The sequence below is a fragment of the Pelophylax lessonae genome (assembly GCF_965119305.1).
Source record: "Pelophylax lessonae genome assembly, chromosome: 9".
Classification (NCBI taxonomy): Eukaryota; Metazoa; Chordata; class Amphibia; order Anura; family Ranidae; genus Pelophylax; species Pelophylax lessonae.
In genome coordinates this window covers 82,326,192-82,352,500 of record NC_138776.1, presented here as the reverse complement: position 1 = coordinate 82,352,500, position 26,309 = coordinate 82,326,192, and the positions used below count along the sequence as shown (strand labels likewise).

The 26,309-nt window shown below is 43.0% G+C and overlaps 1 protein-coding gene across 1 annotated transcript in view; it reads right to left on the bottom strand.

Moving 5' to 3' along the window:
* Window positions 1-26,309, bottom strand: part of LOC309563585 (alpha-2-macroglobulin-like protein 1) — a 124,258-nt gene that overhangs the window by 4,733 nt on the left and 93,216 nt on the right. The window contains exons 28-34 of the mRNA XM_082268052.1: window positions 24,346-24,508; window positions 20,436-20,650; window positions 17,041-17,259; window positions 14,373-14,497; window positions 7,470-7,560; window positions 5,578-5,643; window positions 249-351 (exon numbers count right to left, since the gene is read on the bottom strand). Of these exons, the coding sequence (XP_082124178.1) occupies window positions 249-351; window positions 5,578-5,643; window positions 7,470-7,560; window positions 14,373-14,497; window positions 17,041-17,259; window positions 20,436-20,650; window positions 24,346-24,508 (982 nt within the window). The remainder of the gene's footprint in view (window positions 1-248; window positions 352-5,577; window positions 5,644-7,469; window positions 7,561-14,372; window positions 14,498-17,040; window positions 17,260-20,435; window positions 20,651-24,345; window positions 24,509-26,309) is intronic.

The window sequence follows — 26,309 nt, the reverse complement described above, 5'->3', positions numbered from 1 at the left end:
TCTCTTAGAAGTTAGGGACTACAAAAAACAGGGTGCCTTGACGGGGCCTGCAGCTTACGCAAGTATTTGCAAATGTGTGCAGACTAAACCCCTGTTCCTAATGCATAAAGTATCAACCCAGTGGAAGGGATTTTGTTGTCGGTGCAATTATTTAGGATAATCTTAAGGAGAAGTGAACAGTGGAGCAGTCATGGAACACTTCTGTTCTGGACCTTATCAAGTGTAATGTTTTAGTAACTTTAGCGTACCTGTTTCGTAGTAGTCAATGACCTTAATCATTTTAGGTTTTTGATTTTGTACAGAAAATTCTTCTTTGGCTGAAAAGCAAAATGTCTCGTATGTTCTACCCAACTGTGGAAAATAATGGGAAACAGTGGTTGTAAATGAAAATAAGGATCATTCTTTTTAAAAAACAGAAACGAACATGAAAAGGGGAGATAAAAGGAGTAAAAATCTGAAGAGAAAGAAAGGCGATCTGAGCAAAGAGCTAAAGAATAAAAATTGTACGAAGGCAACAATGGCTCTAGAAGCAAAGACAAGATTGGAAAAAGTAAGGAGAAAACCGAGGTGAGGGAACTCTGGTGAAGGAAGACTGGTTGACAAGGTGTGCCTAGAAGAATGAGGGATCAGAGTACAACAGGCCAACAAGTCTGGGTGAACTCATAAAGAGAACAGTACTAGTAGATATCATATGAAAGCCATGTTAAAGAAGAAAAATGTTGACAAACCAGAAAGTGGAAAATGAGGAGGCAAGAGGAATCTAATTAGGAAGTTTAACTGTTGTTTTTGGTTTATTTAAAGCCTAAAGTAGTAATAAACCCAAAACCAAAAATGTAATAAATTGCAGTTTACTTATCCTTAGATATGGTGGCTGCATTTCTTTTTCTTTTTTTAGGCTTTTTTTTTTCTTCTGCTTTCCACTGATGATCTGGCCAGCAGCACACTTTTAGTATTAAGGCCCGTACACACGAGTGGAAATTCGGCCGGGAATTTTCGTCCGACGACCGATCTGCCGATTTTCGGCTTGTTAGTATGATGCTTCCGACAACCGACTCCGACTTTTCGGCCGAAAAAATCCTGGTGTGCAGGCTATAAAATTCTTGTCGACTGTCAAAACACGTCCGATTTTCGTCTCATTAGTACAGATTTCGATGGGGAAAAATCTTATGAGCAAGACTAGGCATGCTCAGAGATGAAAGAACACAAAAAAAACAATCCAACACATGACATCACTTCTGAAGTAGAATTTTGTCGTGCGGGAAAATTCGTGTGCAGTCTAGAGCACATTCCAACCAACAGACACGACTCTGGACAAAAGACGGACGACCGGTCAGCGGAAATTCATTGCGTGTGTATGAGGCTTTAGAGTGCCCTCACTGTGGATGAAGGAGCAAAAGAGACAACTTTTGGACAGCAGCATTGTTAACCACTTCAGCTCCGGAAGATTTATTCCCCTTCATGACCAGGCCATTTTGTGCGATTTGGCACTGCGTTACTTTAATTGACAATTGCGCAGTCGTGCGATGCTGTACCCAAATAAAATGTCCCCTTTTTCCCACAAATATAGCTTTCTTTTGGTGGTATTTGATCACCTCTGCGATTTTTATTTTTTGTGCTATAAACAAAAACAATTTTGAAAAAATAAAAATATTTTTTACTTTCTGCTATAAAATATATCCAATAAATGAATGTAAAAAATCTGATTTCTTCATTAATTTAGGCCAATATGTAATCTGCTACATATTTTTGGTAAAAAAAAATCCCAATAAGTGTATATTGATTGGTTGGTGCAAATGTTATACTGTCTACAAACTATGGGATATATTTATGGAATTTTTATTTATTTTTATTAGTAATGGTGGTAATCAGCGACTTATAGTGGCACTGCAATATTGTGGCGGACAATCGGACACTAACACTTCTGACACTTTTTTTGGGGGGACCAGTGACATTAATACATACAGTGCTAATAATCTGCACTCTCACTGTACTAATGGCACTGGCTGGGAAGGGGTTATACATCAGGGGTGATCATAGGGTTAACTGTGTACCTAGCCAGTGTTTTAGTGTAGTGTGGGAGGTGCTTTTACTAGGGGAAGACATGGATCCTAGTCCCTGTTTTGTAGAGACACAGGATCAATGCCTACCCTCTTTTCAGAATGGTAATTTTCATGTTTACATAGGCAGAGTGTCCTTCTGCCTCTGTACCGAACAATCTGCGGGTTTCGGCTGACATCGAGTCCGCGGTACCCACTGATTGGCTACTGCTGTGTATAATCACTATGGGAGCGAGCTTCCAGCAGCGCACATTCGCACTCCCTACCCGGAAGTACAGGATCACTTAAATATATATATGTGATTCTGCATACAGCGACCACCCTGTAGCAGTAAATTAATCTGTGCCCTGGGGTGGCTTTGTTTACCCAAAAGGGGATGCACAGGTGTCAACCCTGGGTGCATTCAGGGCCGTGCACCTGCACAGATGTCACATTGGGGACAGCAGCTGTGTCTGTGCAGCCGCCATGTCCCAATTGTCAGCAATGTGACATTGATGGGACACCTGTGTATCCCTGTGTGGGTAAACATGGTCGTCACATGGGGTATGGATTGATACGCTCTGTGTGAAGTAAGCAGTAACAAATTGAAGCCAAACTCTAGCCAGCACTTAAAGAACAGCAACTATTTTTTTTTCCTTTTTGGGATAAAGGTTTTACATAGGCTGATCATTGTAAGCATCCCTGTCAGTGGTAAATGGTTTTTCTCTACCCTCTAACTGCTACATCTGCAGGACAGCTTGTTCTGCTGAAAAACAACAGACTTACTAGCCAGATCATTAGGTGAACATAAAGGAAAGAAAACCTTGGTAATAAAGAAAAAAGAAAACAAATGCATCCACCACATCTGAGAATTGGTAGGAGACAGTGAAATAAATGTTTCCTTTTGGGATACGCCCTGTGCTTTAAAGTGTTACTAAACTCAGGAGCCTGCATTTACTATATCTAGTCTCCCACATGTAGCAATATTTCCAGGCCTGGGGCCTGAGGTGGGTCTGCCATCAGTACCGGTAACACTTCCAACGCATTTAAGTTGTGAATCCAGGTGTGAGAACTGAGACAATGACCATTCCGGCATCTTTGGTTTGTTTTGTTTTATTGTATTTAGGGGATGGGAGAAGGGAATGAGTGGGATACTCCTCTGGCTCTTCTAGGCTTAACTGGGACTTTGTACAAAAAATGCTCACTAACGCTGTCTTGGTGCCAGCTAAATGCCAACCAGCGCTTCCTGATGCTTCAATTGCTGCTTGACTGAATTAGTGCTGAAACTTCGACTAACTTGGATTGTTAGCTTAGAAGCTCCAGGACTGTAGAACTCTTGACTCCTGATACTTGGTGTAGCTCAAAAGTCACTGAACAGCTCCCTCTAACCCTTCACTGGCCGAGGTAGCTCCTTGTCACTACTTGTGCTGCTGCAACTCTGAACTTTGTACACTTCACACTGTACACTGACTCTTCAGGGCCCAAACTGCAGGTACCCCCTCTAATACTTCAGGGTCCTCTGACCAGGCACCCACTTTAACAGTTAGCTGACTCCTGGATCCCTAGAACCTTCTCCGGAGTGGTCCCCTCTGACTCTAGGCAGACCCCCAGGGGCAGTCCACGGTACTCATGACCTTTGTAGGCTTTCCTGGAACTGGACCCCTCTCTCTCTCCGCTGGTTCTTGGCACACTGGATCCCCTCTGCAGCTCGGCTCCACACTCTTTGGGTTCCCAGGCCGCCACCCAGAACACCCGCTTCCTCTGACAGGAGGAGAGACAGCCGAACTCTCCCTCCTGGGACTCTGCGTCATGCGTTCCTTCAGAACTTATACCCACTCCCAGAATCCTCTGGGGCAGAATTTGCCTTCTGGGGTAGATACAGGCCTGAATGTGTCTCTGATTGGGTTTCCTCCACTGTCCAATGAGAATCCTCTCACAGAGCCAGTGGGGAGACTCCCCTCTCAGTAACCTCACCTGGGAGACATGACAGTCCAGCTGAAATCATGGCCCTGCTGTTAGGCAGCCAAGGCCCACTATACTTTACCTAGCACCTATCTGTAGGGTGCTACACACAGTACACAGAACATGGAAATGCAATTATTTTAGTAAATATAAATTGCCTAAATACCTTTTCTTATCAGCAGTATAAAGCAGTCTTGTAAAGCGTTTCAGTGTTAATGCATTCTACTGGCCACAATATTATTTATTCCGGCCTGTAGAATGTATTTACACACATATATTTTATGCGCATAGCATTTAGGCATGTTCACACGTTTTTTTCTGCTGAAACTCTTCTCTTAAGAACACACCTTTGGTGTTTTTTTTATTTTATTTTTTTATGCCTGTAACCACTCCTCTTCTAATTCACCTGTAAATGCATATGCATGCACATATGGGTTGATTTACTAAAGTTAAGTATTAGGTAATCTTTGCAAAGTGAAGCTTTATCACATTTACTAAGCTCTGGAACAACAAAAATGCTCAACCAGTGGCGGCTGGTGCGTTGGGGGCGCAGGGGCGCCACCCCCCCTTTCCATGCGTCTGGCCCCCTAATCTGCATGCTGGGCGCCGGATTTATGGAGTTCAATGGGGTTTTTTTTTCTGAGTCACCTGATTAGAGCCGGAGGCTCTAATAGGCTTCAGAAAAGGGTGGACCAGGGGCGCAGAGCAGTGCGCCCCGAGCCCACCCATTGTGTGAAAATAGCGAAGGAGGGGGAGGAGGCTAGAGGACTCGAGAAGACGCCGGGGGACTGAGGAGAAGCCGCCGCTGTGGGAGGTAAGTGCACTGGTCTGGGGGGGGGGGGGACCATGAAACGCTACGCTGATCACTCTGCATTGAAAGGGGGCATGATGATCTCTCTGCATTGAAAGGGGGCACGCTGATTTATCTGCATTGAAAGGGGGCACAATGATCTCTCTGCATTGAAGGGGGCACACTGATTTCTCTGCATTGAAGGGGGCACAATGATCTCTCTACATTGAAGGGGGCACACTGATCTCTCTACATTGAAGGGGGCACACTGGTCACTCTGCATTGAAAGGGGGCACGCTGGTCACTCTGCATTGAAAGGGGGCACACTGGTCACTCTGCATTGAAAGGGGGCACGCTGGTCACTCTGCATTGAAAGGGGGCACGCTGGTCACTCTGCATTGAAAGGGGGCACGCTGGTCATTCTGCATTGAAAGGGGGCACGCTGGTCATTCTGCATTGAATGGGGGCACGCTGGTCATTCTGCATTGAATGGGGGCACGCTGGTCTCTCTGCATTGAAAGGGGGCACGCTGGTCACTCTGCGTTGAAGGGGGCACACGATACCTTGATTACTGAAGGCCCCTTTCACACTTTTGTGACCTCAAAGTCACGCAATTTTTTACAGCATTTTTTGCTGCAAAGCAATGCCTATTAAATTTTTCTGTTTGCGCCCCCCCAAAAATTTTGAGCACCAGCCGCCACTGTGCTCAACGACTTTAGTAGCATTTTTTTATGCTCCGTGTGCATGAGCCCTTTGTTTAACCTCGTTCATAGTTCCTTATCATCATACCTCTGAAATATAAATATTAACAATGTCTTCTTCTTTTTCAGTTCTCTTCACCAAGCCCTTTGTCATCTGAAGAAAAAATTAAGGGAACAAACAAAAGTTAGTAAGCACACTAAATCATGTATGCTATACAGTGGTAGTATCTGCTCTTCAAACTCAAACTCAGACAAAAATGTATTATATAAAATATTATTAGTAGATGAGTTCAGTAAAAACTTTGTAATAGCAAGATGTCTGGAAAAGGGCATCTGAAGCAATTGTTTTCTCCTGGATTAAAACTATGAGGTTGATTTACTAAACCTGGAGAGTGCAAAATCTGGTGCAGCTTTGCATAGTAACCAATCAGCTTCCAGTTTTTTTGTTTTTTTTCTCAAAGCTTAATTGAACAAACTGAAGTTTGAAGCTGATTAGCTACCATGCACATCTGCACCAGATTATGTACTCTCCAGGTTTAGTAAATCTACATCTAAGTATTTCTTTACCAAAAGTGTTATCTAAGTACATATTGGTGTACATTTTTTTTAAATTCAGGTAACCCTAAGGCTTCATTCACACCATACGTGCAGAAAAACTAATGGAAACTGATGCGCAGATTTCACTTGCAGAGACACAAGTTTTCATCTGTTTTTATGTGCATTCCAGTGAGTTTTATACAAGCTGCAAATTCTTGCACAAATTAAATCTGCACCTGATACCAGTGTTGTGGTGTGAACAGGGCACATAGAGAACAATTATTGTTTCTGTGCCCTTGCACTGGGAGAAAAGAACTTCTGCCACAAAGGACTTCTCCTGGTAAAGCCAGGGGCTGCTACCTGGAGGGGGTAAACCCCTAGTTCACAGAGACACTTTGCAAAGATCCTTTAGGCCGTGGGCCAATACCGTTGCTAAAGCAAGCTACTAAGAAAGGACACTACATTAAGAACACTTTGTGAAGATTTTTTTGGGCCAGTGCGCCAGTGTAATGTTGAAGGAAAATTTCTGCGAGTTGCTGCCTTGTGAGAAAAAGGTAGTGGCTCATTGTCTTTTCAGAGAAGGGGGTGCCAGGGAGAAAGGGCTCCCTTCAAGAGTTCTTACAGACACTCACAAGTAGGCCAGCTATTGCTAAGGCTCCAGCAATGACAGCATGCCACCAGGGGAAGATGTGTTGCCTTGAGGAAAGGACACTGTGAGCATCAGTTGGATGGACTCCACACCTCTTCATCCTAACTCGTTGCTAGAATAGGAAAGTGTTAGTACCCTGGTAATTAAAGGGACTTTGCCTATTGCTAGTCATCTGGTTCCTGAATGGAATACGTACAGAGTATGTCTAATTAGTCAGAATGGTAGGTTGTTCTGTTTGTCTATTACAGGAACACAACAGAACGACGAGCTGCCTCCTTTAGCTGAATGTGGCCACCCAATATACACCCCTGTCCCCACATAATCAGAGGAATGAAGGAACATGCAGAGCTGTATTCTGAATATACAAGCCATGTGCTTATCTCCCTCCCCAACACAAATTTTGTCTCATGTGTCGGGAAAACTTTTCAGAAGTGACTCATGCTGATAACAGAGGAACAAAGCACCAGATAGAAAAAACACTTAGAGCTTTGGCGAGAGATACGTAAACACTACAGATACATGTGCTCTGGTTATATTTCATGACTGGGGTTTACAACTACTTTTAAAGCCCAAGCATGTGTTCATAATTAAATAAAGGATGTGCGAAAGGAGACAGAAACCCCTGACGTCAATCTTATTGTGGAATAAATTATATTAGATAACTGAAAGGCTCTAGCCTTGCCATTGGATCAATTAGACAAGAGTGTCTGCTGAAACCCAAAGATATAACATTCATAGAAAATAAATCATACACATGTGAGAATGGTTTTCTATATGATGTAGTTCTATCTTACTCTTGTCAGAGACTCTTCATTTGTATTGAAGCCAGAAGGTAATTCAACATGAACCAGAGCCATGTTTGATGCATTGCGGGGCCCAGTGTACCTGTAGGACATGAATTACTGTATTAAACGTTTTATGTCTTGAAAAAGAACAAACTGATTTTTTTTTAAAATTAAAGAATAGAAGTTATTCAAAGCAATTGACTATGAGCACAGCGAAGACCTGCAGAATTTTCATGTTAAAATGGCAACCCTAACCAAACAGCGAAATGCATGTCTGAAACACGTATTAATGTTTAGGCACCATTCCATCTAAAAATTTTTTTTTGTAGTGATGTACATCATTCAGAAATCCCTCCTGTGCTGTAATTTAGCTTAGAAGGGAGGACAACCCTCTTCAGAACCTGCACTTCTACTGATTCTGTACAACTATCCCTCTTTCTAATTGCTCTTTGAGCTAATACATTATAGCTCCACTTTGTTCACCCAACTCCCTCCTGCTCATCACCTTACACATACTTGCCAATGCTCTAAACAAATTTGGAGGGACACTTTTCTGAGAAAAATAAGAGATAGCAGCATCTCAGCATTCTGACTTTGAAACTGACTTTTGTTTAATACATTTTAGCACCAGCATGAGGTTTTCGCTACTTGCAGCCTCAATGATTAAAATTTTTGCACCTGATACCAGTGCCATGCTGTAGGTATTCTCTGAGTACATGACTTTCCTCAGAACTAACATCCACCAACCCTAACTCTCCTGCAATTTAACATACGCCATACACATAATCTGCCTTAGACTACCCACTCCTCCCGACTACCATCCATCAGGGCATTTTGATATTTCGATAACTTCTCCCAAGAGCCAGCCCACTGCTTGGATCAGGGCTTAGAGCTCCTGGGACAAGTAATAATGTGGAAGGGTGCTGTGATGTTTTTAGGAAGCAAAAAATTGCAATGATATGCACCTGCCAAACAGGTGCAGAAAAAGCCTAGACAGTCTTTCAGAGATTCAAGATCCAGAATGCACTTAATTAGCAACATTCGCATCAGGGGCTTGATAGCTGCTGCTAATCCGGGACTGATTAATTTTGATAAATGTCAGCCGGTCCACGGAGTCTGTGGACAGACGCTCTCTCTTATCTGTAGATCCAAGAAAAGATGACGCTGCTACAGGTGGAAGTAATTGGATTGGATGGGCTGGGTACTAGGACTGAGGGAAAAGAATGGAAGATACGGTTGCACACCACCATCGATCCAACATGAATTTATTGTGTCAACATAGACTGCCACCAGGACATGGGACACAGAAGACAGGTGACACATTTCACACTCGTGCTTAAAGAAGCTTGAGTTAAGTGTGAAACACGTTTCCTGTCTTCTGTGTCCCATGTCCTGGTGGCAGTCTATGTTGACACAATAGGTTCATGTTGGATTGTTGGTGGTGTGCAGCCCTATCTTCCTTTCTTTTCTCTCTTTTCTGTCACAAAACCTCTCGCAGTGCTGAATGCCCATCCAGAAAGCACACTGGATGCAGGGCAGCCCAGCAGCTCTATTGCATACTGGGCAAGTTCTGGCCAGTGGTCTGTTCTCATAACCCAGTGGGTCCTCAAACTAGAAAGTTCTCCATATCTGTTTTCGACCCTAGATAATCTCCCACAATATGATGAAGATGGGATGTGAAAGCTGACAGCCCTGGGTGGCGAGGACTAAAAAAATTTTGAAATGCATCACTGAGACGGCCCCTTCTCCACTTTTGACCAACAGAAGTCTCAAAACTAGGTTTTCCACTAGACTGTTACCTACCAGATTTGGGAAAGGCATTAAACCAATTTCCTCAAGAGATTTTATATTCTGCTTCCTCTGTGGGGATGGGATTAGTTCCGAGACTTTTCCCTTTTAATTGTGGTCAAGGAGGGATGCCAGCCAATAGTGATCCTTCTCCTTGATGCCACATATTCTCAGGTCCTTTCACAGGCTTTGAAGAATGAGGGAGCCCATGCACCGCAAGTTTGGGGAGGCATGAAAAGCAGACTCCTCGGGATCACTGAGGAGTACAGTATCTGAAATTGCCTCCTCCCAGCCACGTACTACTCCCAAGGGTTCTGGGGATCGAAAACCATCTGTTAAGGGTGGATGTATGTCTAGCTCTTCTTCAATGTCTCCAAAGCTACCAGAATCCTCCTCCTTCTCCTCCCTCTCCTCTTGTGTGTTCTGTTGTGTAGGAAGAATTGTGTCTGAATAAAGCGGACCTTGAGAGAAAAGGAAGTCCTTCACTTCCTCCTGCTGCTCTGCCTCGAGTGCCCTGTCCATAATGCCATGCAGAGTCTGCTCCAGCAGGAAAACAACTGGGATTGTGTCACTAATGCATTCATAGTCACGGTTCACCATCTTCAGGGCCTCCTCAAATGCTGACAGTAAAGTGAGTGTATGCATCTTTTATCAGCAGCCATTGGCGTGGGGAAAAAAAGCTGAGCTGGTCTGAGCCTGTCATTGTGCCATACACATAGGTTCTCATTGACAGCTCTCTGCATTGCCAAAGTCGAGTCCCACCTGGTGGGCATGTCACAAATCAGGCGGTTTGTGGGCAGGTGGAATTCCCGCTGAATTTCAGCCAACCAAACACTGGTTGTGTATGACTGCCTGAAATGGCTACAGTTTCTTCTGGCCTGCTTGTGCAGATCTTCTAACCCTGGGTACCTATTTAAAAAAATGCTGCACCACCAAATTGAGGACATGTGCCAGTCATGGCACAGGTGTCAACTTTCCTTGTCTAAGGGCGGACAGGAGGTTTGTGCAATTATGGCATACCACCATTGCTGTCTCCAGCTGGTGTGGCGTGAACCACCTCTGGGCCTGCCTGTGCAGAGCTGCAAAAATTTCTGCTCTGGTGTGGCTCCTTTCCCATAGACCAAACAGCTAAAGCACTGCATGGCACCTTTTAGCCTTGAACGCTTAGGGGCTACTTTTGGTTAATGGGACAATTCAGAAGAGCTGGGGGTGGAGCTGACAAATCTTGCATTATCATCATCACTAGCTGTATGGAGACATGGCGACACAAAAAGCTGCAGTACTGAGCCCTGTCCGGAATCCTTCCTAGTTGCAAGCAGAGATACCCAGTGTGCTGTGAACAAAATATATTGTCCCTGACCATGCTTGCTGGACTATGTTATTTTTATACCAATCGAAGGTGCCAATGCTATAAATGTGTAATAAACCTGCAAAATAACTGCTGTTACTTTAAATGTGATAACACATAAAACAATTTAGTGACTAGTAAAGTAAGGCACTGTTATCAAAACCATATGTTCTTAATATACAGATAAAATCTAAAAAAGTGAGTGTGTGTACATCACCCCAAAAAAAATGTATAATCAACAAGGTGTCAGTGAAAAATAAGAATAGAAAATAAAATATTGCACGATCCCCTTGTTGTTTTGCCTAAATGCCACCTGCTATCTGAGGTGAAGACATGAATTAAGGTGAATAGCGATTGTTGTGGAAGAATCTCTGGATATTTTGGGGCTTATATTTTGGGCCATAAAAAGCATAGTAGTCCCTGGTGAGCGCAGTATTTTTGTATTTCACGTGGTGAAGCACTTGACTTATGGGAAGAGAAGCACATTCAATAATTTACACTGGTTGTGGTCACAGAGACTGATGATCAACACAGACTATCGTCACTTTATTTGCTGTGGATTGTGATATTTATATTTACATTTATAATTTTATTTTTATTTTTTTTTATTTTTTACTGACACCTTGCTGAACTACGTGTTAGCAGTAACGAGGACCTTGCAGCTGACTGCCATGTCCAACAATGTCACAACATTGCCTTCCACGTGATATTAGAGAGCTGGAATAGCCTTAGATAAAAAGAAATAGTGACTGTGAACCTGCTATTTTGGTACAGCACATTCTGCAAATTCATGGAAGGGGGCAGAATTCACCAGACAGAAAAGCAGGAGTTGTAAAGCCAGCAGCTTTGAAAAGCTTGAATTTAGATGCTGGGCATGTGGGTGGCAGTGACTGTATTTTTTTTTGCTGCAGCAGATGGGGTAGTCTGCTAGTAGTCTGCTAGTAGTGTGCTACTAGCAGACTAGTACTAGACCAGTGGGACATCCTGCACTGCATCATTATCCCTCTCAGTGGAGGCTGCTGAGAGGTCATGAGGTATAGCGGGGGTAGACCAGAAAGCTGAGGAGTGAGGAGGAGCAGAATTGCATTACTTTTGTGTGGCTTTCAGGTGCTCTTGCCAACGGGCTGAGTGGTGGGAGGTAACTGCCTTGGCAAGCATGTGGTACCCAAATGGCTTGTGTTTTTGCCACCCTTGAGACAAAGTTTGCAAATTGGAACAGTGCGATCGGCTGCATGTGCTAAAAAAGGCTCAAACAGCTGAGCTGTGGGAAGTGGGCCGGGAGATAACAGCTCCACAATCTGGTGGAATAGGGTGGCTACTCTCTACGCTTCCATGATGGCTGCCTCTTTGGGGTTATGCCTTACCTTCACTTTCCTCCTCTGCTCTATCCGACACCCAAGTCATGTCAGTGACCTCATCATCATCACCCCCCTCCATCCTCATTATCACTGGAGACAACTTGACAATACGCAGCGGCTGAACATGAATGCCAATTTGTTGTTTACCATTGTTCTCCCCTCTCTGTAGGCTCATGTTCCTACCTTCCTCAACCTCAGAACCAAGATCTGAATCAAGTAATGGTTGTGCATCATCAAGGAGCAAGTGGCTGACGCTGTGTTCAAATAACTCAGCTGAATCCTCCATGCTGTGGCTATGGCAGGATTAGCGGTAGACAAGGAGGCAGAATAAGCCACTCTGGCAGCTGCAGTGGACTGTGCGCTAGTCTCTGCTGGGTGACAAAGGATGAGGAGAATAATGATGGTTTAGTAAGCCAGTCCACTACCTCCTTTGTATGCTGTGGCTGGATGGCATGGGCAACATCACTTAACAGAGAAAATGATGCCCTGCCTGAGGATGGACCACGTCCACCTTTTCCTGTGAACACATACATTGCTGGCCCCCCTCACAGTGCCATGGGAATGTCTGCCTCTCCTTGTTGGCCTCACTTTAACTTAAGTACTCACTACACAGACAAACTCCACTGACACTACAATATACTGCAGTAAAACTGCACTGACGCACAGCATTATACTGTGGTAAACATGCACTAATGCACTGCAATATACTGTGGTAAACATATAGTAACGCACTGATATATACTACGTTAAAGGTGCAGTAATGCACTGATATATACTGCGCTAAACGTACAGTAACGCACTGATATATTCTGCGTTAAACGTGCAGTAATGCCTGATATATACTGCATTAAACGTGCAGTAACGCAATGATATATACTGTGTTAAACATGCAGTAGCGCACTGATACGTACAGCGCTAAAGGTACAGTAACGCACCGATATATACTGCATTAAACGTGCAGTAACGCATTGATGTATACTGCGTTAAACGTGCAGTAACGCACTCAAACATAATGCGTTAAACGTGCAGTAAAGCACTGATATATACTGGGGTAAACATACAAGAACGCACTGATATATACTGTGTTAAACATACAGTAGTGCACTGATATATACCGCATTAAACATGCAGTAATGCACTGATATATACTGCATTAAACATGCAGTAACACACTGAAATATACTGCAATAAATGTGCATTATTGCACTGATATATACTGCATTCAATTTGCATTAATGCACTGATATATACTGTGTTAAATGTACAGTAATGCACTGATATATACTGCGTTAAACATGCTGTAACGCACTGATTTATACTGCGTTAAATGTGCAATAATGCACTGATATATACTGCAGGAATACCTACTCTGACAAATTAAACTACTACTAAAGTAAACATGAATGGTCATAGCACACTCTCACTGAACTAGTACTAGATTCACACTAAAGTGATATTCTACATTGACAATAGAAACACAATAGTACACTATAGCACACTAACTCGCTAGTAGCACTGAACAGAGCCCTGTTCTATCTCTCTCCATAGCAATATCACACTGCAAATGGCCGCTATGGGGAAAATATTTTTATAGTGTGGGGCAGGACTTAGAGCAATGAGCCATGATTGGATAGAATCATCATTACTTTCTTCAATCATGGCTTCTACAGTCCTCTGTGACCTGACTGGGTAAAGGTTTCATTGCTTCAGCCAATCAGGGCTTCCATTGCACTGTGCATTCGGGTATTCTTTGAATGAGCGAATAGCCAATGTTCGCCCAACTTTAGTTGGGATACACAAAAAAAGCATTGTCACCTCATTTAAAGAAGCATAAACAAGGACATTTATAGTAAGAAGACTAGGTATTTTTTTGAATGGAAGATGAAGATTTAAATGACTAAATATGCCATTTAAAGATAGATTATTTTATCTCTCCCATCATCTTTTCGTACCATATCTGATAGAAATTCCCCTACTCAATATGAAACTTGATATACTGGATTATGCTCCTGCATTTTCTATAGAATACAAAATGTTCCTTAACATTGATCTCTTCTTGATGTTACTGTTTAACGATTCAGTCAATCTAACAAACACCTTTGTTATAAACCTGTTCTATTCTGTTTACATATGCTCCACGTTACATATTTGAACCTCCAAGAATGTTGATTGGATTGGTTCCATTGTTGTTAAATATACTTTGTTTAAATGAACCTTTCAATAAAGCTTTTTGGGAAAAAAAAAAAAAAAACTTTTGAAACTATGTGAACTTACTCAAGATTATTTGACATTTCAGAAATTGGGTTTAAATATACTTGAAAGAAAGGTAAGTTATACTTAAGGAAATGTGGTGATTTTTACTTTGTTTGCAGTGCCAAAAGTGCAGACCAAAAAACATAATATGATAATGCTACTCACCGTACAGATATGTTATAATGTAAATTAGGCTTAGATTGGTCCTCCACCTTTACCACAGTGACAATCACCTTGATATCAAAAGCTGATCTGGCTTCAGCATTATGTACTTTGTACTTCAAAGATGTCTGTTAAAAAAATATGAAGCTGGCTTAAATGAAACCAGAATCCTAGCAAGAATAAGGCCCCTTTCACAGGGAGCAGATTCTATTCCGATCAGCAGGGGATCAGCTTCCTGCTAATCGTAGCAAAGCGGGCGAATGGCACAACCATGTCCACTTGGTTTTTGCAGAGTGGACGTGGACAGAGTCTTTTCTGCTCTATGGGTGGCCGGGCTCTGCTGTCCATTTACACCTGACTACCCTTCCATCCAATCCACCTAAATGGAAAGGGACAGATCCCCTTTCAATTTTTTGATCAGACTGGATCGACCCCTGAGGTAGGTGGGTGTAAACAGACATAAGTCCGTTTACACCTGCCTGTCCATTGGGATGAATAGACAATCTGATCAGGTTCACCTGAAAAACTATCAGACAGGCCTGATTGGGTCTCCTGTGTGAAAGGGGCCTAGGAGTTTCCATTTTGCTATTTAAATTTCAATAATGATTTAAAATAAAACAGTTTTAATAAATTTATCATAAAATGTCATAAATATTCACCATAGGAAATGAGCAGATTTGCCAGATCGGAGCTGCTGTATTTCTTAGACCCAAAATTACTATAGAATTTAAATTAGTTAGGTGCACAATAGGAATGTTTTGAACACACCTGAGTTCTGTGAACATTACTAAAGTTTGGGTGCCAAATCTGAACCCAAATGAAATCAATGGGAGCCAAACGTTAAAAATGTTAAGGGGGTGCCCTTAAACTGCCTGTGTGCCCTTAAACTGCATCTGCAAGCTGTATACAACCTACTACAGTAAAACTGGCATTTACAAAGAAAAGAAATGCTGTCTAAATTGCGGGTGAATGACAGCGTTAGAGACTTACTTTTGATTGCACACAAACGGCAAGGGATTCCCTTCAATATACCAGATCCTTATCCTAGATAGGGATCTGGTACAGAATTTAAGGGGGACCACCATGTAAAACAAACAAAAACAATCAGTGAAGGCTCCCGCTAAAATTCTATACCAGAGCCTTTGTGTGTGCCGCTCCCCCTAAACCATACCAGGCAACAGGCCTCAACTTTAGGGGATACCCTCTGGCAAAGCACCTTGTTCCCAGGTTGACAAGGACAAAGACCTCTTCCCTATAACCCTGGCCAATGGTTGCGGGGGTCTGTGGGCAGGGGCTTATCAGAATCTGAAAGCCGTCTAACAATAAAGGGCCACCCAAATACCACCCCCTCCAAGTGAATGAGTACCCCTACTCAGTCACAAAAAATATAAACACTAATAAAACACTTTAATAAATAATAAAACACACCTATAAATGTCCCATAATGTACATCCATTGTCAATCACATCGTCCAGTGATTCAAAGAGTTGTCATTCCTGATGCCGAGGACACTGACTGCTGACACAATCCTCTACTGACAACTGTTTGACCATGAATCCAGTGGTTTACAGATGAGCAATAACAAAGGAGTGGGGTTTCCTGGGGAATGTCATTCACCAAATATGGACATGACTATTTGGTCAATGACATAATGGAAGATTCATGCCCATCCTACTCACCTTTTTTGAAAGAAGCCTGTTCACAGAGTTCAGTAGCTCACGTTTAAGGTTTCTCCTTAGAAACTCAGTGTGTTGTGTATTATTTGTCATTTAATTTTTGTACCCTGAATTAGGACTGAATTCAAACCTTAGCATTTTTTTTTTAAGTGTCTTCCATTTCATTAACAGAAATGCATCAGAATCCATATTAAAGTGGAGTTCCAGCCTCAAATACCTTTTTTTAACTAAAAATACCCCTATAATACTAATCCATCGCCCTTTACAGAACCGCCATTCTCATACTTACAAGGTGTACAGTATTGGATTTTAGTCAAAATCTTACTTTTAAAAACGCTGTCTCAGTGCGGCCATCTTGGATGTGGGCATCTGAAGCCGCAGTGTAATCTGCTGTGTCCTTCTTCCTGATTCCAGGGATTGTTCTGGGAGTTCTTCCTGATTCCAGCCTCCTGGGAGTGATGACAAACAGCTCCCAGGATGCAATGCAAAGGCGGAAGTGATGTCGGTGGCCGCGGCCACAGAGGGGGGAGAAGGAGGAAGTACAATCAAAAATGCCCTGAAAATAAGGTAAGGGACCTGCCAAAAAAATTGAAAATGCCCAATTGTTGATCAGCATAGCGAGCACTCCAGGAATCACTAAAGTTGCAAAAAAGGCCGGAACTCCACTTTAACAAACATTGATGTGTTGCTGTGTGCTTTAATGTGTTGCAATCAACTTTACATTGCAAATCAACAAGCATTGATATGCGTTTGGGGGGGGGGGGGGGTTCCATTTATTTCAATAGAAAGCTAATATGCTAAATAGGCCAAGTTGAATTCAGCCTAAAGGTAAGATGTTATATTACCTAGCAAAAAAAAAAAAAAAAAGAAAAGTATAAAAGACTTTAAAAAAACCAGACAAAATTGACCCCGAACTGTTTACTGAACTGAATAAAAGTGTTTTTGGAACTACAATTTAGAGTACAATGCTATATCTGAAATGTAGACAACCTTACCTGTATGAAGACACATCCTTCACCCTTCACCTGCACCGTGTAGTTTCCAGGAATCCTTGTCAGCTGTTTTCTCTGTAGAAGAAGTCGTGTCTTTTCATCCACAGAGAAACGATGTAGAGTTCCATCCACTTCTGTGCTCAGTGTTATCTCCAGCCCGTCATACTTTGTATAAGTTGTTTTAGAAAACAGAGAAAGAGCCTGGAACCCCACTACTGTGTCCTGTGCAGGAGACATCAGACACAGGCTTGTTTATTAAAGTAATTGATGAAAATTAACTTATATATAACAAACCATATCCAGCTGTGGATTCCAAACATATGATCGCAAAACATGGCATACCCCAAAAATACTGAGTCATTATAGGACACTTCTCATACTACTGACCTGTCACTAAGCAGACAAAGTAAATGAGATCCCACAAGAATCACCACTGGCTGAATAATAACTGGTGCCTTTTTAAAGAACAGAGAGTTGCACACACAGTCATTAGAGCTCTGAACTTAGGTCGAAACTCACAATGCCACATGATCATTGGTTGCCTCCTTTCAATATCCACTGGCACTTTTCAGTGAGGGAGAAACAAAACTAACAATACCACAGGACAACTGGACACCCTCCTCCAACTTCCACCAAGTACTCTTGAGCAAGCTCTCCAAACCAAAATCCCAGACTAGACTGTGAACTAGGCCCCCCAGATATGCTACAGCTGGGATCTTGATGACTCTCAAGTAGAATTCCAATTAACTGCCCTTAGGGGCGGGCCCCCTTAGGTTTAGGACTCCTCTTGCAGGACTGGACCCACTCACTCGTGCTCCAGGCCTCAGACTATTTATGGGCTCTTCAGACACCTACTGGGCACATCTCCCCAGGGATTCGCTGGGTCTCCATAATTATTCAGACTCTTTTTCTACCTTCCCTCCCACTCTGCTTCCAGAGCTCTCTAGAATGTAGGGGAAAATAATCAGACCAGCCGCCTGTGAAACACTGAGCAAGCTAAGGTAATCAACAGCTGCCCCACTGGCTACAAGGGAGCTACACTAAATGGGTTGGGGCTGAGCCGCGTCTCTGTGTCTGAATAGACACGCAGAGCAACGGCTCGGGAGCAAGCCTGCTTGGGTGCCCCACAGCAAGCTGTTTGCTCTGTGGGCACTTGGCAAGAGGGAGGGGCCAGGAGTGCCAGCGAGGGACCTAAGAAGAGGAGGATTAGGGCTGCTCTATGCAAAACCACTGCACAGAGCAGGTAAGTACGACATGTTTGTTATTAAAAAACAAAATGAAAACCTTGCCTTTAATAAAATTAAATAATTCATAAATTCATAATTTGTACACATGAGCACTAAAGGTTTTCCTTAGTACAAGAGCACATCCAAAGTACCACTGAAGAAAATGCACAGGGCAGAAGATAAAGAACTGCCTGTGATAGCCAGATTTAGCTGTGCAGTAACAAACCGTCCTAACACGTTTCCTATTGAATGAGTGGGAAAATTAAGAATGATAACTGGACTGTGGGAATCTCTTAGAATCCCAAACTTTAGATATTATAATAAATCTCGTTTTTGCATAGCCTGGTGTCTGAAACTGGAAAATACAAACATGTAGTGTTCTTGTTTCAAAAATGTAAAGCTTACACTGGGGTTTTCAATAAATGTGGAGCCTGTGCAAGAAAATGCAGGGGAACCGAGTGCAGGACTCTTTTTGTATTATATTTTTTGCACTTCTAATAATATTTTTAAAGTGGATCTTCACTATCTGAGCACCACAAACCAAAAACGCTATTTGATTCATTTTTTTTTTTATTCAAAGCAAACCCCTTCATCCATCCATGTCTCTGTGCTTTATTTTGCTGAGAAATCACTTTGAAAATCAACCCCTAGCATTTCTGGCCGTGGCCATCTTGAGTAAGGACACACGATTCATGTAGCATTTACCTCCTGCCCTTAGCTCAAGTATGTAAACAAGAGTGTGTGCCTAGCTGAGAAAACCCCTCCTCCTCCCCTCCCCTCCTGAGGACTCCTGGGATGTATGACATCATTTGCCTAGGCAAGAAACCAGGAAGTAACTGAAGAAATGTAAAAACAAAAAATGTTTTAACCACTTCAATACTGGGCACTTTTTCCCCTTCCACCGCATGCTAATTTATAGTTTTTAGCGCTGTTGCATTTTGTATGACAATTGCGCGGTCATGCAACACTGTACCTAAACCAAATTTATGTAATTTTTTCCCACAAATAGAGCTTTCTTTTGGTGGTATTTGATCACCGCAAGGTTTTTTCTTTTTTGCTAAACAAATAAAAAAAAACGAAAAGTTTGAAAAAAAAAAGTTTTTTTGTTTATGTTATACATTTTTGTAAATAGATACATTTTTTCCTGCACTGATGAGGCCGCACTGGCAGGCACTGATGAGGAGGCACTGATGGGGTGGCACTATTATGTGGCACTGATAGTCAGCACTGATATGCAGCACTGATGGGCACTAATATGTGGCACTGATAGTTAGCACTGATATGCAGCATTGGTGGGCACTGATAGGCGGCACTGATGGACACAGATAGGCGGCACTGATAGGCGGGACTGGTGGGCAATAATGGGCACTGATGGGCGGCACTGATATATGGCAATGATGGGCACTGGTGGGCAGCACTGATAGGGAGGGCACTGGTGGGCTCCCTGAGCCCTGATTGCCATCCCTGGTGGCCATGGTGGGCATCCCTGGGGTCATGGGTGGGCATCCCTGGTGGTTCTAGTGGCACCCCCCCAAGGGTCTGCACTAGTAATCAGTGCTCTGATTACCAGTGCAGACCCCCCCCCCCCCGTCAGGAGAGCCGCAGATCGGTTCTCCTCTACTCGTGCCTGTCAGGTACAAACTGAAGAAAGCCGATCAACGGCACTTCCTATTTACTATGTGACCAGCTGTGATTGGACACAGCTGATCACATGGTAAAGAGTCTACGTCCGAGATCGGAGATGGGGTGTGTCAGAGTGACACGCCACATCACCGATCGCCGCTCTGCGCGCCCAACGGGGGGGCGCAGAGCGCATTCTCCTGTTGCCGTCATATGACGTCCGGTCAGGATAATGTAACCACCTTCCCGCCGTCATATGCCTATAGGGCGGCAAGTAGTTAAACAAGTAAATATAATATACTTTCCTACAGTATTTACTGATACTAGCAGCATGAGGATTAAAAATAATCAATGTTGATTGGGAGAGTGAAGTTCCACTTTAAGGGAACCCTTTCCAGTTTATTAGAGGCAGGTTTAGAAATGGATCTGCCCTTATTGTGGGTATGCAAATGACAGATAAACCCTAAGCAGGCAACTGCCTTTACCAGGCATCAATAATATGAAAGAGCCCAGCAACCCTTTATACATTCTATACAAATTAGACCAACAAACCTGGGTATTAGCAAACCCCCCGTGCGGGTTCCGTTGTTGGGAAATCCACTTTGCTATGCAAGAAGCTTTGCTGACATCCTCCGTTGTAGGGGTGTCCAAAGAAAGATGTGCCAAAATCACATAGGATGCCAATTCTACCTCATTAGAATTAGGCTCGGACCATGTTGACTTTTTGTAAAGGTTATCTGGATTTGCAGGCCAATAAGTTTCTCCTCCTAGAAACAACATTAAAAAAAGGAGGAAAGTAAGTGTGAAAGTAGCGAGTCCTAAAAAAAAGTCCTAAGTGTGCAATATTGCATATATTTCTGTACAACACCACCAATTTTAAACTAGGACTGAATCCAGGTGTTGGAATGCACTCCAAGAAAGAAGCCTAAGGGTGTTAGAACACAGCCGCCGACAGCAGTGCCGATGGGCCAATCACAGGGAATAGCACAACGTACTTTTTTTTAAAAATAAACATTATTTTAATGTCACACAGTGACATGTCATTATGCTTTATTTTCCGCAGTGCAGTGCATGCCATTTCTTTTTTTGTGTGCACAACAAGGTGTAAACTGGCCAGGTAGGAGACAAGGCATTTGCCTTGTTTTGTGATGGGACTGTGAATAGCTACCCAATGCAGTCTTACCGCACCTTTGATGCATAGGCCCTTAAGGTGACTATACCCTATACAATATGATTTTAAAATCTCCTCAATTCAACAATTATCATCTACTATATAGTACAAGGCCCTGTCTGATTGGATACAAATTGAAAGTATTGTTTAGGTTTGTCCTCCTATTACAGTACATGGTTTTGGTAAACCTAAAGGTAATTGCATAACTCCCAACTTTTAAACTTGAGAATGAGGGACATTTCAGGGAGATAGTGACCTGCGGTGCACATACAGTGCCTTGAAAAAGTATTCATACCCCTTGAAATTTTCCACATTTTGTCATGTTACATCCAAAAACGTAAATGTATTTTATTGGTATTTTAGGTGATAGACCAACACAAAGTAGCACATAATTGTGAAGTGGAAGGAAAATGATAAATGATTTTCTAATTTTTTTTACAAATAAATAAGTAAAAAGTGGTGTGCATTTGTATTCAGCCCCCCTGAGTTTGTAGAACTTTGTAGAACCACCTTTCGCTGCAATTACAGAAACACAAGCAAGGTATGTCTCTACCAGCTTTGCACATCTAGAGAGTGACATTTTTGCGCATTCTTTTCTGCAAAAAAAACTCAAGCTCTGTCAGACTGGATGGAGAGCGACTGTGAACAGCAATTTTCAAGTTGAGTTTGACTGGGCCATTCTAACACATGAATATGCTTTGATCTGAACCATTCCATTGTAGCTCTGGCTGTTTGTTTAGGGTTGTTGTCCTGCTGGGAGGTGAACATCCGCCACAGTCTCAAGTCTTTTGCAGACTGTAACAGGTTTTCTTCTAAGATTGCCCTGTATTTGGCTCCATCCATCTTCCCATCAACTCTGATCAGCTTCCCTGTCCCTGCTGAAGAAAAACATCCCCACAACATGATGCTGCCACCACCATGTTTTCACAGTAGGGATGGTGTGTTCAGGGTGATGTGCAGTTTTTAGACACACATAGCGTTTTGTTTTTAGGCCAAATAGTTCAATTTTGGTCTCATCTGACCAGACCACCTTCTTTCACATGTGTGCTGTGTTCCCTACAAGGCTTCTCATAAACTGCAAATGGGAATTCTCATGGCTTTCTTTCAACAATGGCTTTCTTCTCGCCACTATTCCATAAAGGCCAGATTTGTGGAGAGCACGACTAATTGTTGTCCTGTGGACAGATTCTCACACCTGAGCTGTGGATCTCCTCCAGAGTTGTCATGGGCCTCTTGACTGCTTCTCTGAATAATGCTACCATTGCCAGGCCTGTCAGTTTAGGTAAACCATGACTTGGTAGGTTTGCAGTTGTACCATACTCTTTCCATTTTTGGCTGATAGATTGAACAGTGCTCTGTGAGATGTTCAAAGCTTGGGATATATTTTTTTTTTTTTAACCTAACCCTGCTTCTCCACAACTTTTTTTTCCTGACCTGTCTGGTGTGTTCCCCTGCCTTCATGATGCTGTTTGTTCACAAAGGTTCTCTAACAAACCTCCGAGGGCTTCACATAACAGCTGTGTTTATACTGAGATTAAATTACACACAAGTGGACTCTATTTACTAATTAGGTGACTTCTGGGGGCAATTGGTTCCAATAGAGCTTAGCTAAGGATATCAGAGTAAAGGGGGCCAAATACCAATGCACGCCACACTTTTCAGATATTTATTTATAAAAAAAATTTGAAAACCATTTATTATTTTCCTTCCACTTCACAATTATGTGTCACTTTATGTTGGTCTATTACATAAAATCCCAATAAAATACATTTACGTTTCTGGTTGTACCTTGACAAAATGTAGAAAATGTCAAGGGGTATGAATACTTTTTCAAGGCACTGTAGCATGCCACAGAAGAAAGTGGGTGCGGCCAAACATGATAGTGGGAGGGGCATTCTTGTACTTATAAAATATGCTTTGATTGCAGTGTCACAAGCTGGAGTCTTAGGGATACATATAAACCTCAAAAGGATCACTTAGGCACATGTAAGGCAGGAAGGAAAGATCACTATGGCATATGGAAGGCAGGAAGGATCACTATGGTACATGGAAGGCAGGAAGAATCACTATGGTACATGGAAGGCAGGAAGAATCACTATGGTACATGGGAGGCAGGAAGAAAGGATCATTATGACACATGGAAGGCAGGAAGGAGAGATTACTATGGCACATGGAAGGAAGAGAGAGAGGAGGGAGTTCCCTCAACCGAGGCTGGCTAGTCTCCACAATCTCAGGCAGTGACATAACGTGCACTGCTTTAAAATTCCCGCCCACACAACCCCTTCACAAGTGGGCACAGGGGGACATGGGGAAGAGGTGGGACAGACCTGGCCTCCCATTTCTCCCATTTGTACGAGTTGTAGAGCTGGTGGGCGAGCTAGTAGGTGGGTGAGTGGGAGGTGAGGGAGCTGTACTGGTGGGGCAGTGAGCGAGTCACACCTTGCCCGCTGCAGCTCAGCACGCACCTTACAGGTGGACTAGTGGAGTCAAGTGCCGTAACTCATTTGAGCACTGGGCTCCACTGCGGGATTTAGCCCAGATTTGCGGGACACTGGGATTTACTTGAAATCCCTGGACGAGTTCCGGCAAATCCGGGACAGTTGAGAGGTTTGGAATGTACAGAAATTGTACAATCAAATGGTATAGTGTATGGTCAGCTATATATAGCTGGAAAGAACCTGGGTTTGTGCAGTTGAGTGCTTAGCCCTAAAGTAAGCTTCTTTTTTTTTAGTCTTGTATAGAGTAGAGAGTGGATTATAACAGGTTTTCATTGCTGTCTGTGTCCCCATTAAGGAGATTTACCCTCTCTATTTGTCCTGTTTACCGTTATCACCGAAAGTAATTTTCCTACAGGAACCTACAAAGCATTGCAATGCAATCAGTAGATTACAGGCACAATATTAGGCTCCTGCACACACTCCCCGCAGCTTTCTGCCTGTACTAATCTATGGGCTTCCAGGTAAAAAGCTGGAGGAAGAGTGAATGGACTATGAGCTCGATGATCAGCACACTCGCAGTCCAGCACACCGTCTACCGCAGTGGCCTCATGTTCATCGTTTGAGAGCTTTACAGCTGTAGAAGCCAAAAACCTCTTATGTTTGTCTTGATCTAAAGAAAAAATACTGGCTATGGCATGAAACACGATAAAAGGAGTTCTGTGAGTGATTTCCTGATCTCAGTGTAAATATTACATGCACATATAATGGTAATACATCCCTGTGTGTCTTCAGATAAAGAAAGCATTCAAGCTATAGCAGGTCATTGCAATGTACAGATATACGATTATATCACCTGATTTCACTGCTCTGTCATGCAGCTCCTGTAGAAGAATTTCTCTGGTCTCATAATCTTTAGCCAGAGTGAATGTATAAGCAAGGAGAGACTTTGTATACAGACTGTCCACCATGGGGATGCTGTTCCGAAGACATTCCACAGCATTTTGTACCACCGGATCCTGGAAGAGACAAAATTTAGCTTCATATAGTATAGAGAGGTCTCAAAACAGAATAATGGCAAGTTTTGTGTATTATGTATTTAGACATTACAATAATCCAGGCATGCATGAATGTACAAGCTTCACCCACTGATGCCACTTTCTCTGTTACAGTGAAGGAATACATTACAACACCACTCTGCTCCCAGCTTGCAGATGGGACGATAACAGAGCAGCAGGAGATTGATGAGCTCACCTCTCTTCTCATTCTGTTCTCTCCTTCCATCAGCCTTTTCTTTTACAACATATTTGAACAGAGTATATTGGCCCTAATTGCTGCCCTTCCCTCTCCCTGTCTGAGTGCTGTTGTACAGGGGATTGATGAAAAAGGTATACATTCTGGCATTTATACTAGTTGCATGTGAAAATACATTTAATAATGTATTATTGAATTCAATGCTGCATTAATGTATGTCTTTTCCCAATCTTTGTTTAACTTTCATACAGAGATGTACTGTGCTCTCCTGCCCCCCCCCACCCATACGGGGCCCTCTTGCCCCCCTTTGTTGTATCCCCTATTCCTCCATACTGTGTCCTCCTGCCCCTTGTACTCTGCCTTCCTACCCTTCTCCATACTGTGCTCGCATGCCCTCCATGTACTGTGCCTTCCTACCCTTCCCCATACAGTGCCCTCATGCCCTCCTTGTACTGTGCTTTCCTGTCCCCCTGCACTGCGCTTTCCTGCTTCCACTGAATTGTGTCCTCTTGCCCCCTGTACTATGCCCTCTTACCTCCCATATTGTGCACCACTGCCCCCCATACTGGGGCCTCCCGACCCCCCTGTACTGTGCCCTCTTGCCCCCTCTGTACATTGCTCTCCTGCCCCCCATGCCCTTCGGCCCCCCTGTACTGTGTACTCCTGACCCAGCCCGAACTGTGCTCTCCTGCCCTCCAAACTGTGTCATCTTGCCATCCTTTTCCTTCTGTTCTGTGCTTTTCTGCCCTCCTGTAGTGTGCCCTCCTGTCCCCTCTGTACTGTGCTCTTATGACCCCAGTATTGTGCCCTCCTGACTAGTTTTGAGCGAACACGGACTGTCAATCGAAAACTACAATCGATTTTGCTGTGTGGGGGGTTTGCAGTGCCGGCAGTGACCGATCTTATCGATCATTTTAGGGCGAGGCTGGAGATAGGCAGGGTCAGTGGTCCACATCGATTTTGCTGTGTGTGGGGTGGTGTGAACACAATCTTTTTGCCCGCTGAGGAGGAGGGAGAAAAAAGTCTTTTTTATCAGTCAGTTGTGTGCAGCGTTTTTCCTTCAGTGCTGCTGACTGTGATAATACACTGCTGTGTTCACATGTGCTATTATTGAGTGATTTAAAAATTTATACACTTTTTTCTATTCCACTATTCAATATACACCCTTTTGGGTTAAAAAAATTTAATTGTGGCATAGTCTGTACTAATCTATTTAAAAATTACAAACTTAAAAGGGGAATTTTCTTTTTTTTTCCCTCCATAGCCTGCAGCAGAGCTGACTGATATAAGACACTGCTGTTCACATGTGCTATTGAAAAATCACCAATTTTATATCATATTTTCTATTCCGCTATTCAATCTACACCCTTGGGGTAAAAACAATTAAATTGCGGGATAGTCTGTATCGGTACGTGTGAGATACACCTTTCCAATTTTTGGGGCGCATCTCATACTGCCGAGGATTGCAGGGTGCTTCAGTGTGCCTCCTGCCTGTTCCGAACTCCTCCTACTCCTCATCCTGCCTTTGGGGGTACAAAAAATAGTAATTTGGGCCTAGTCTGGGTC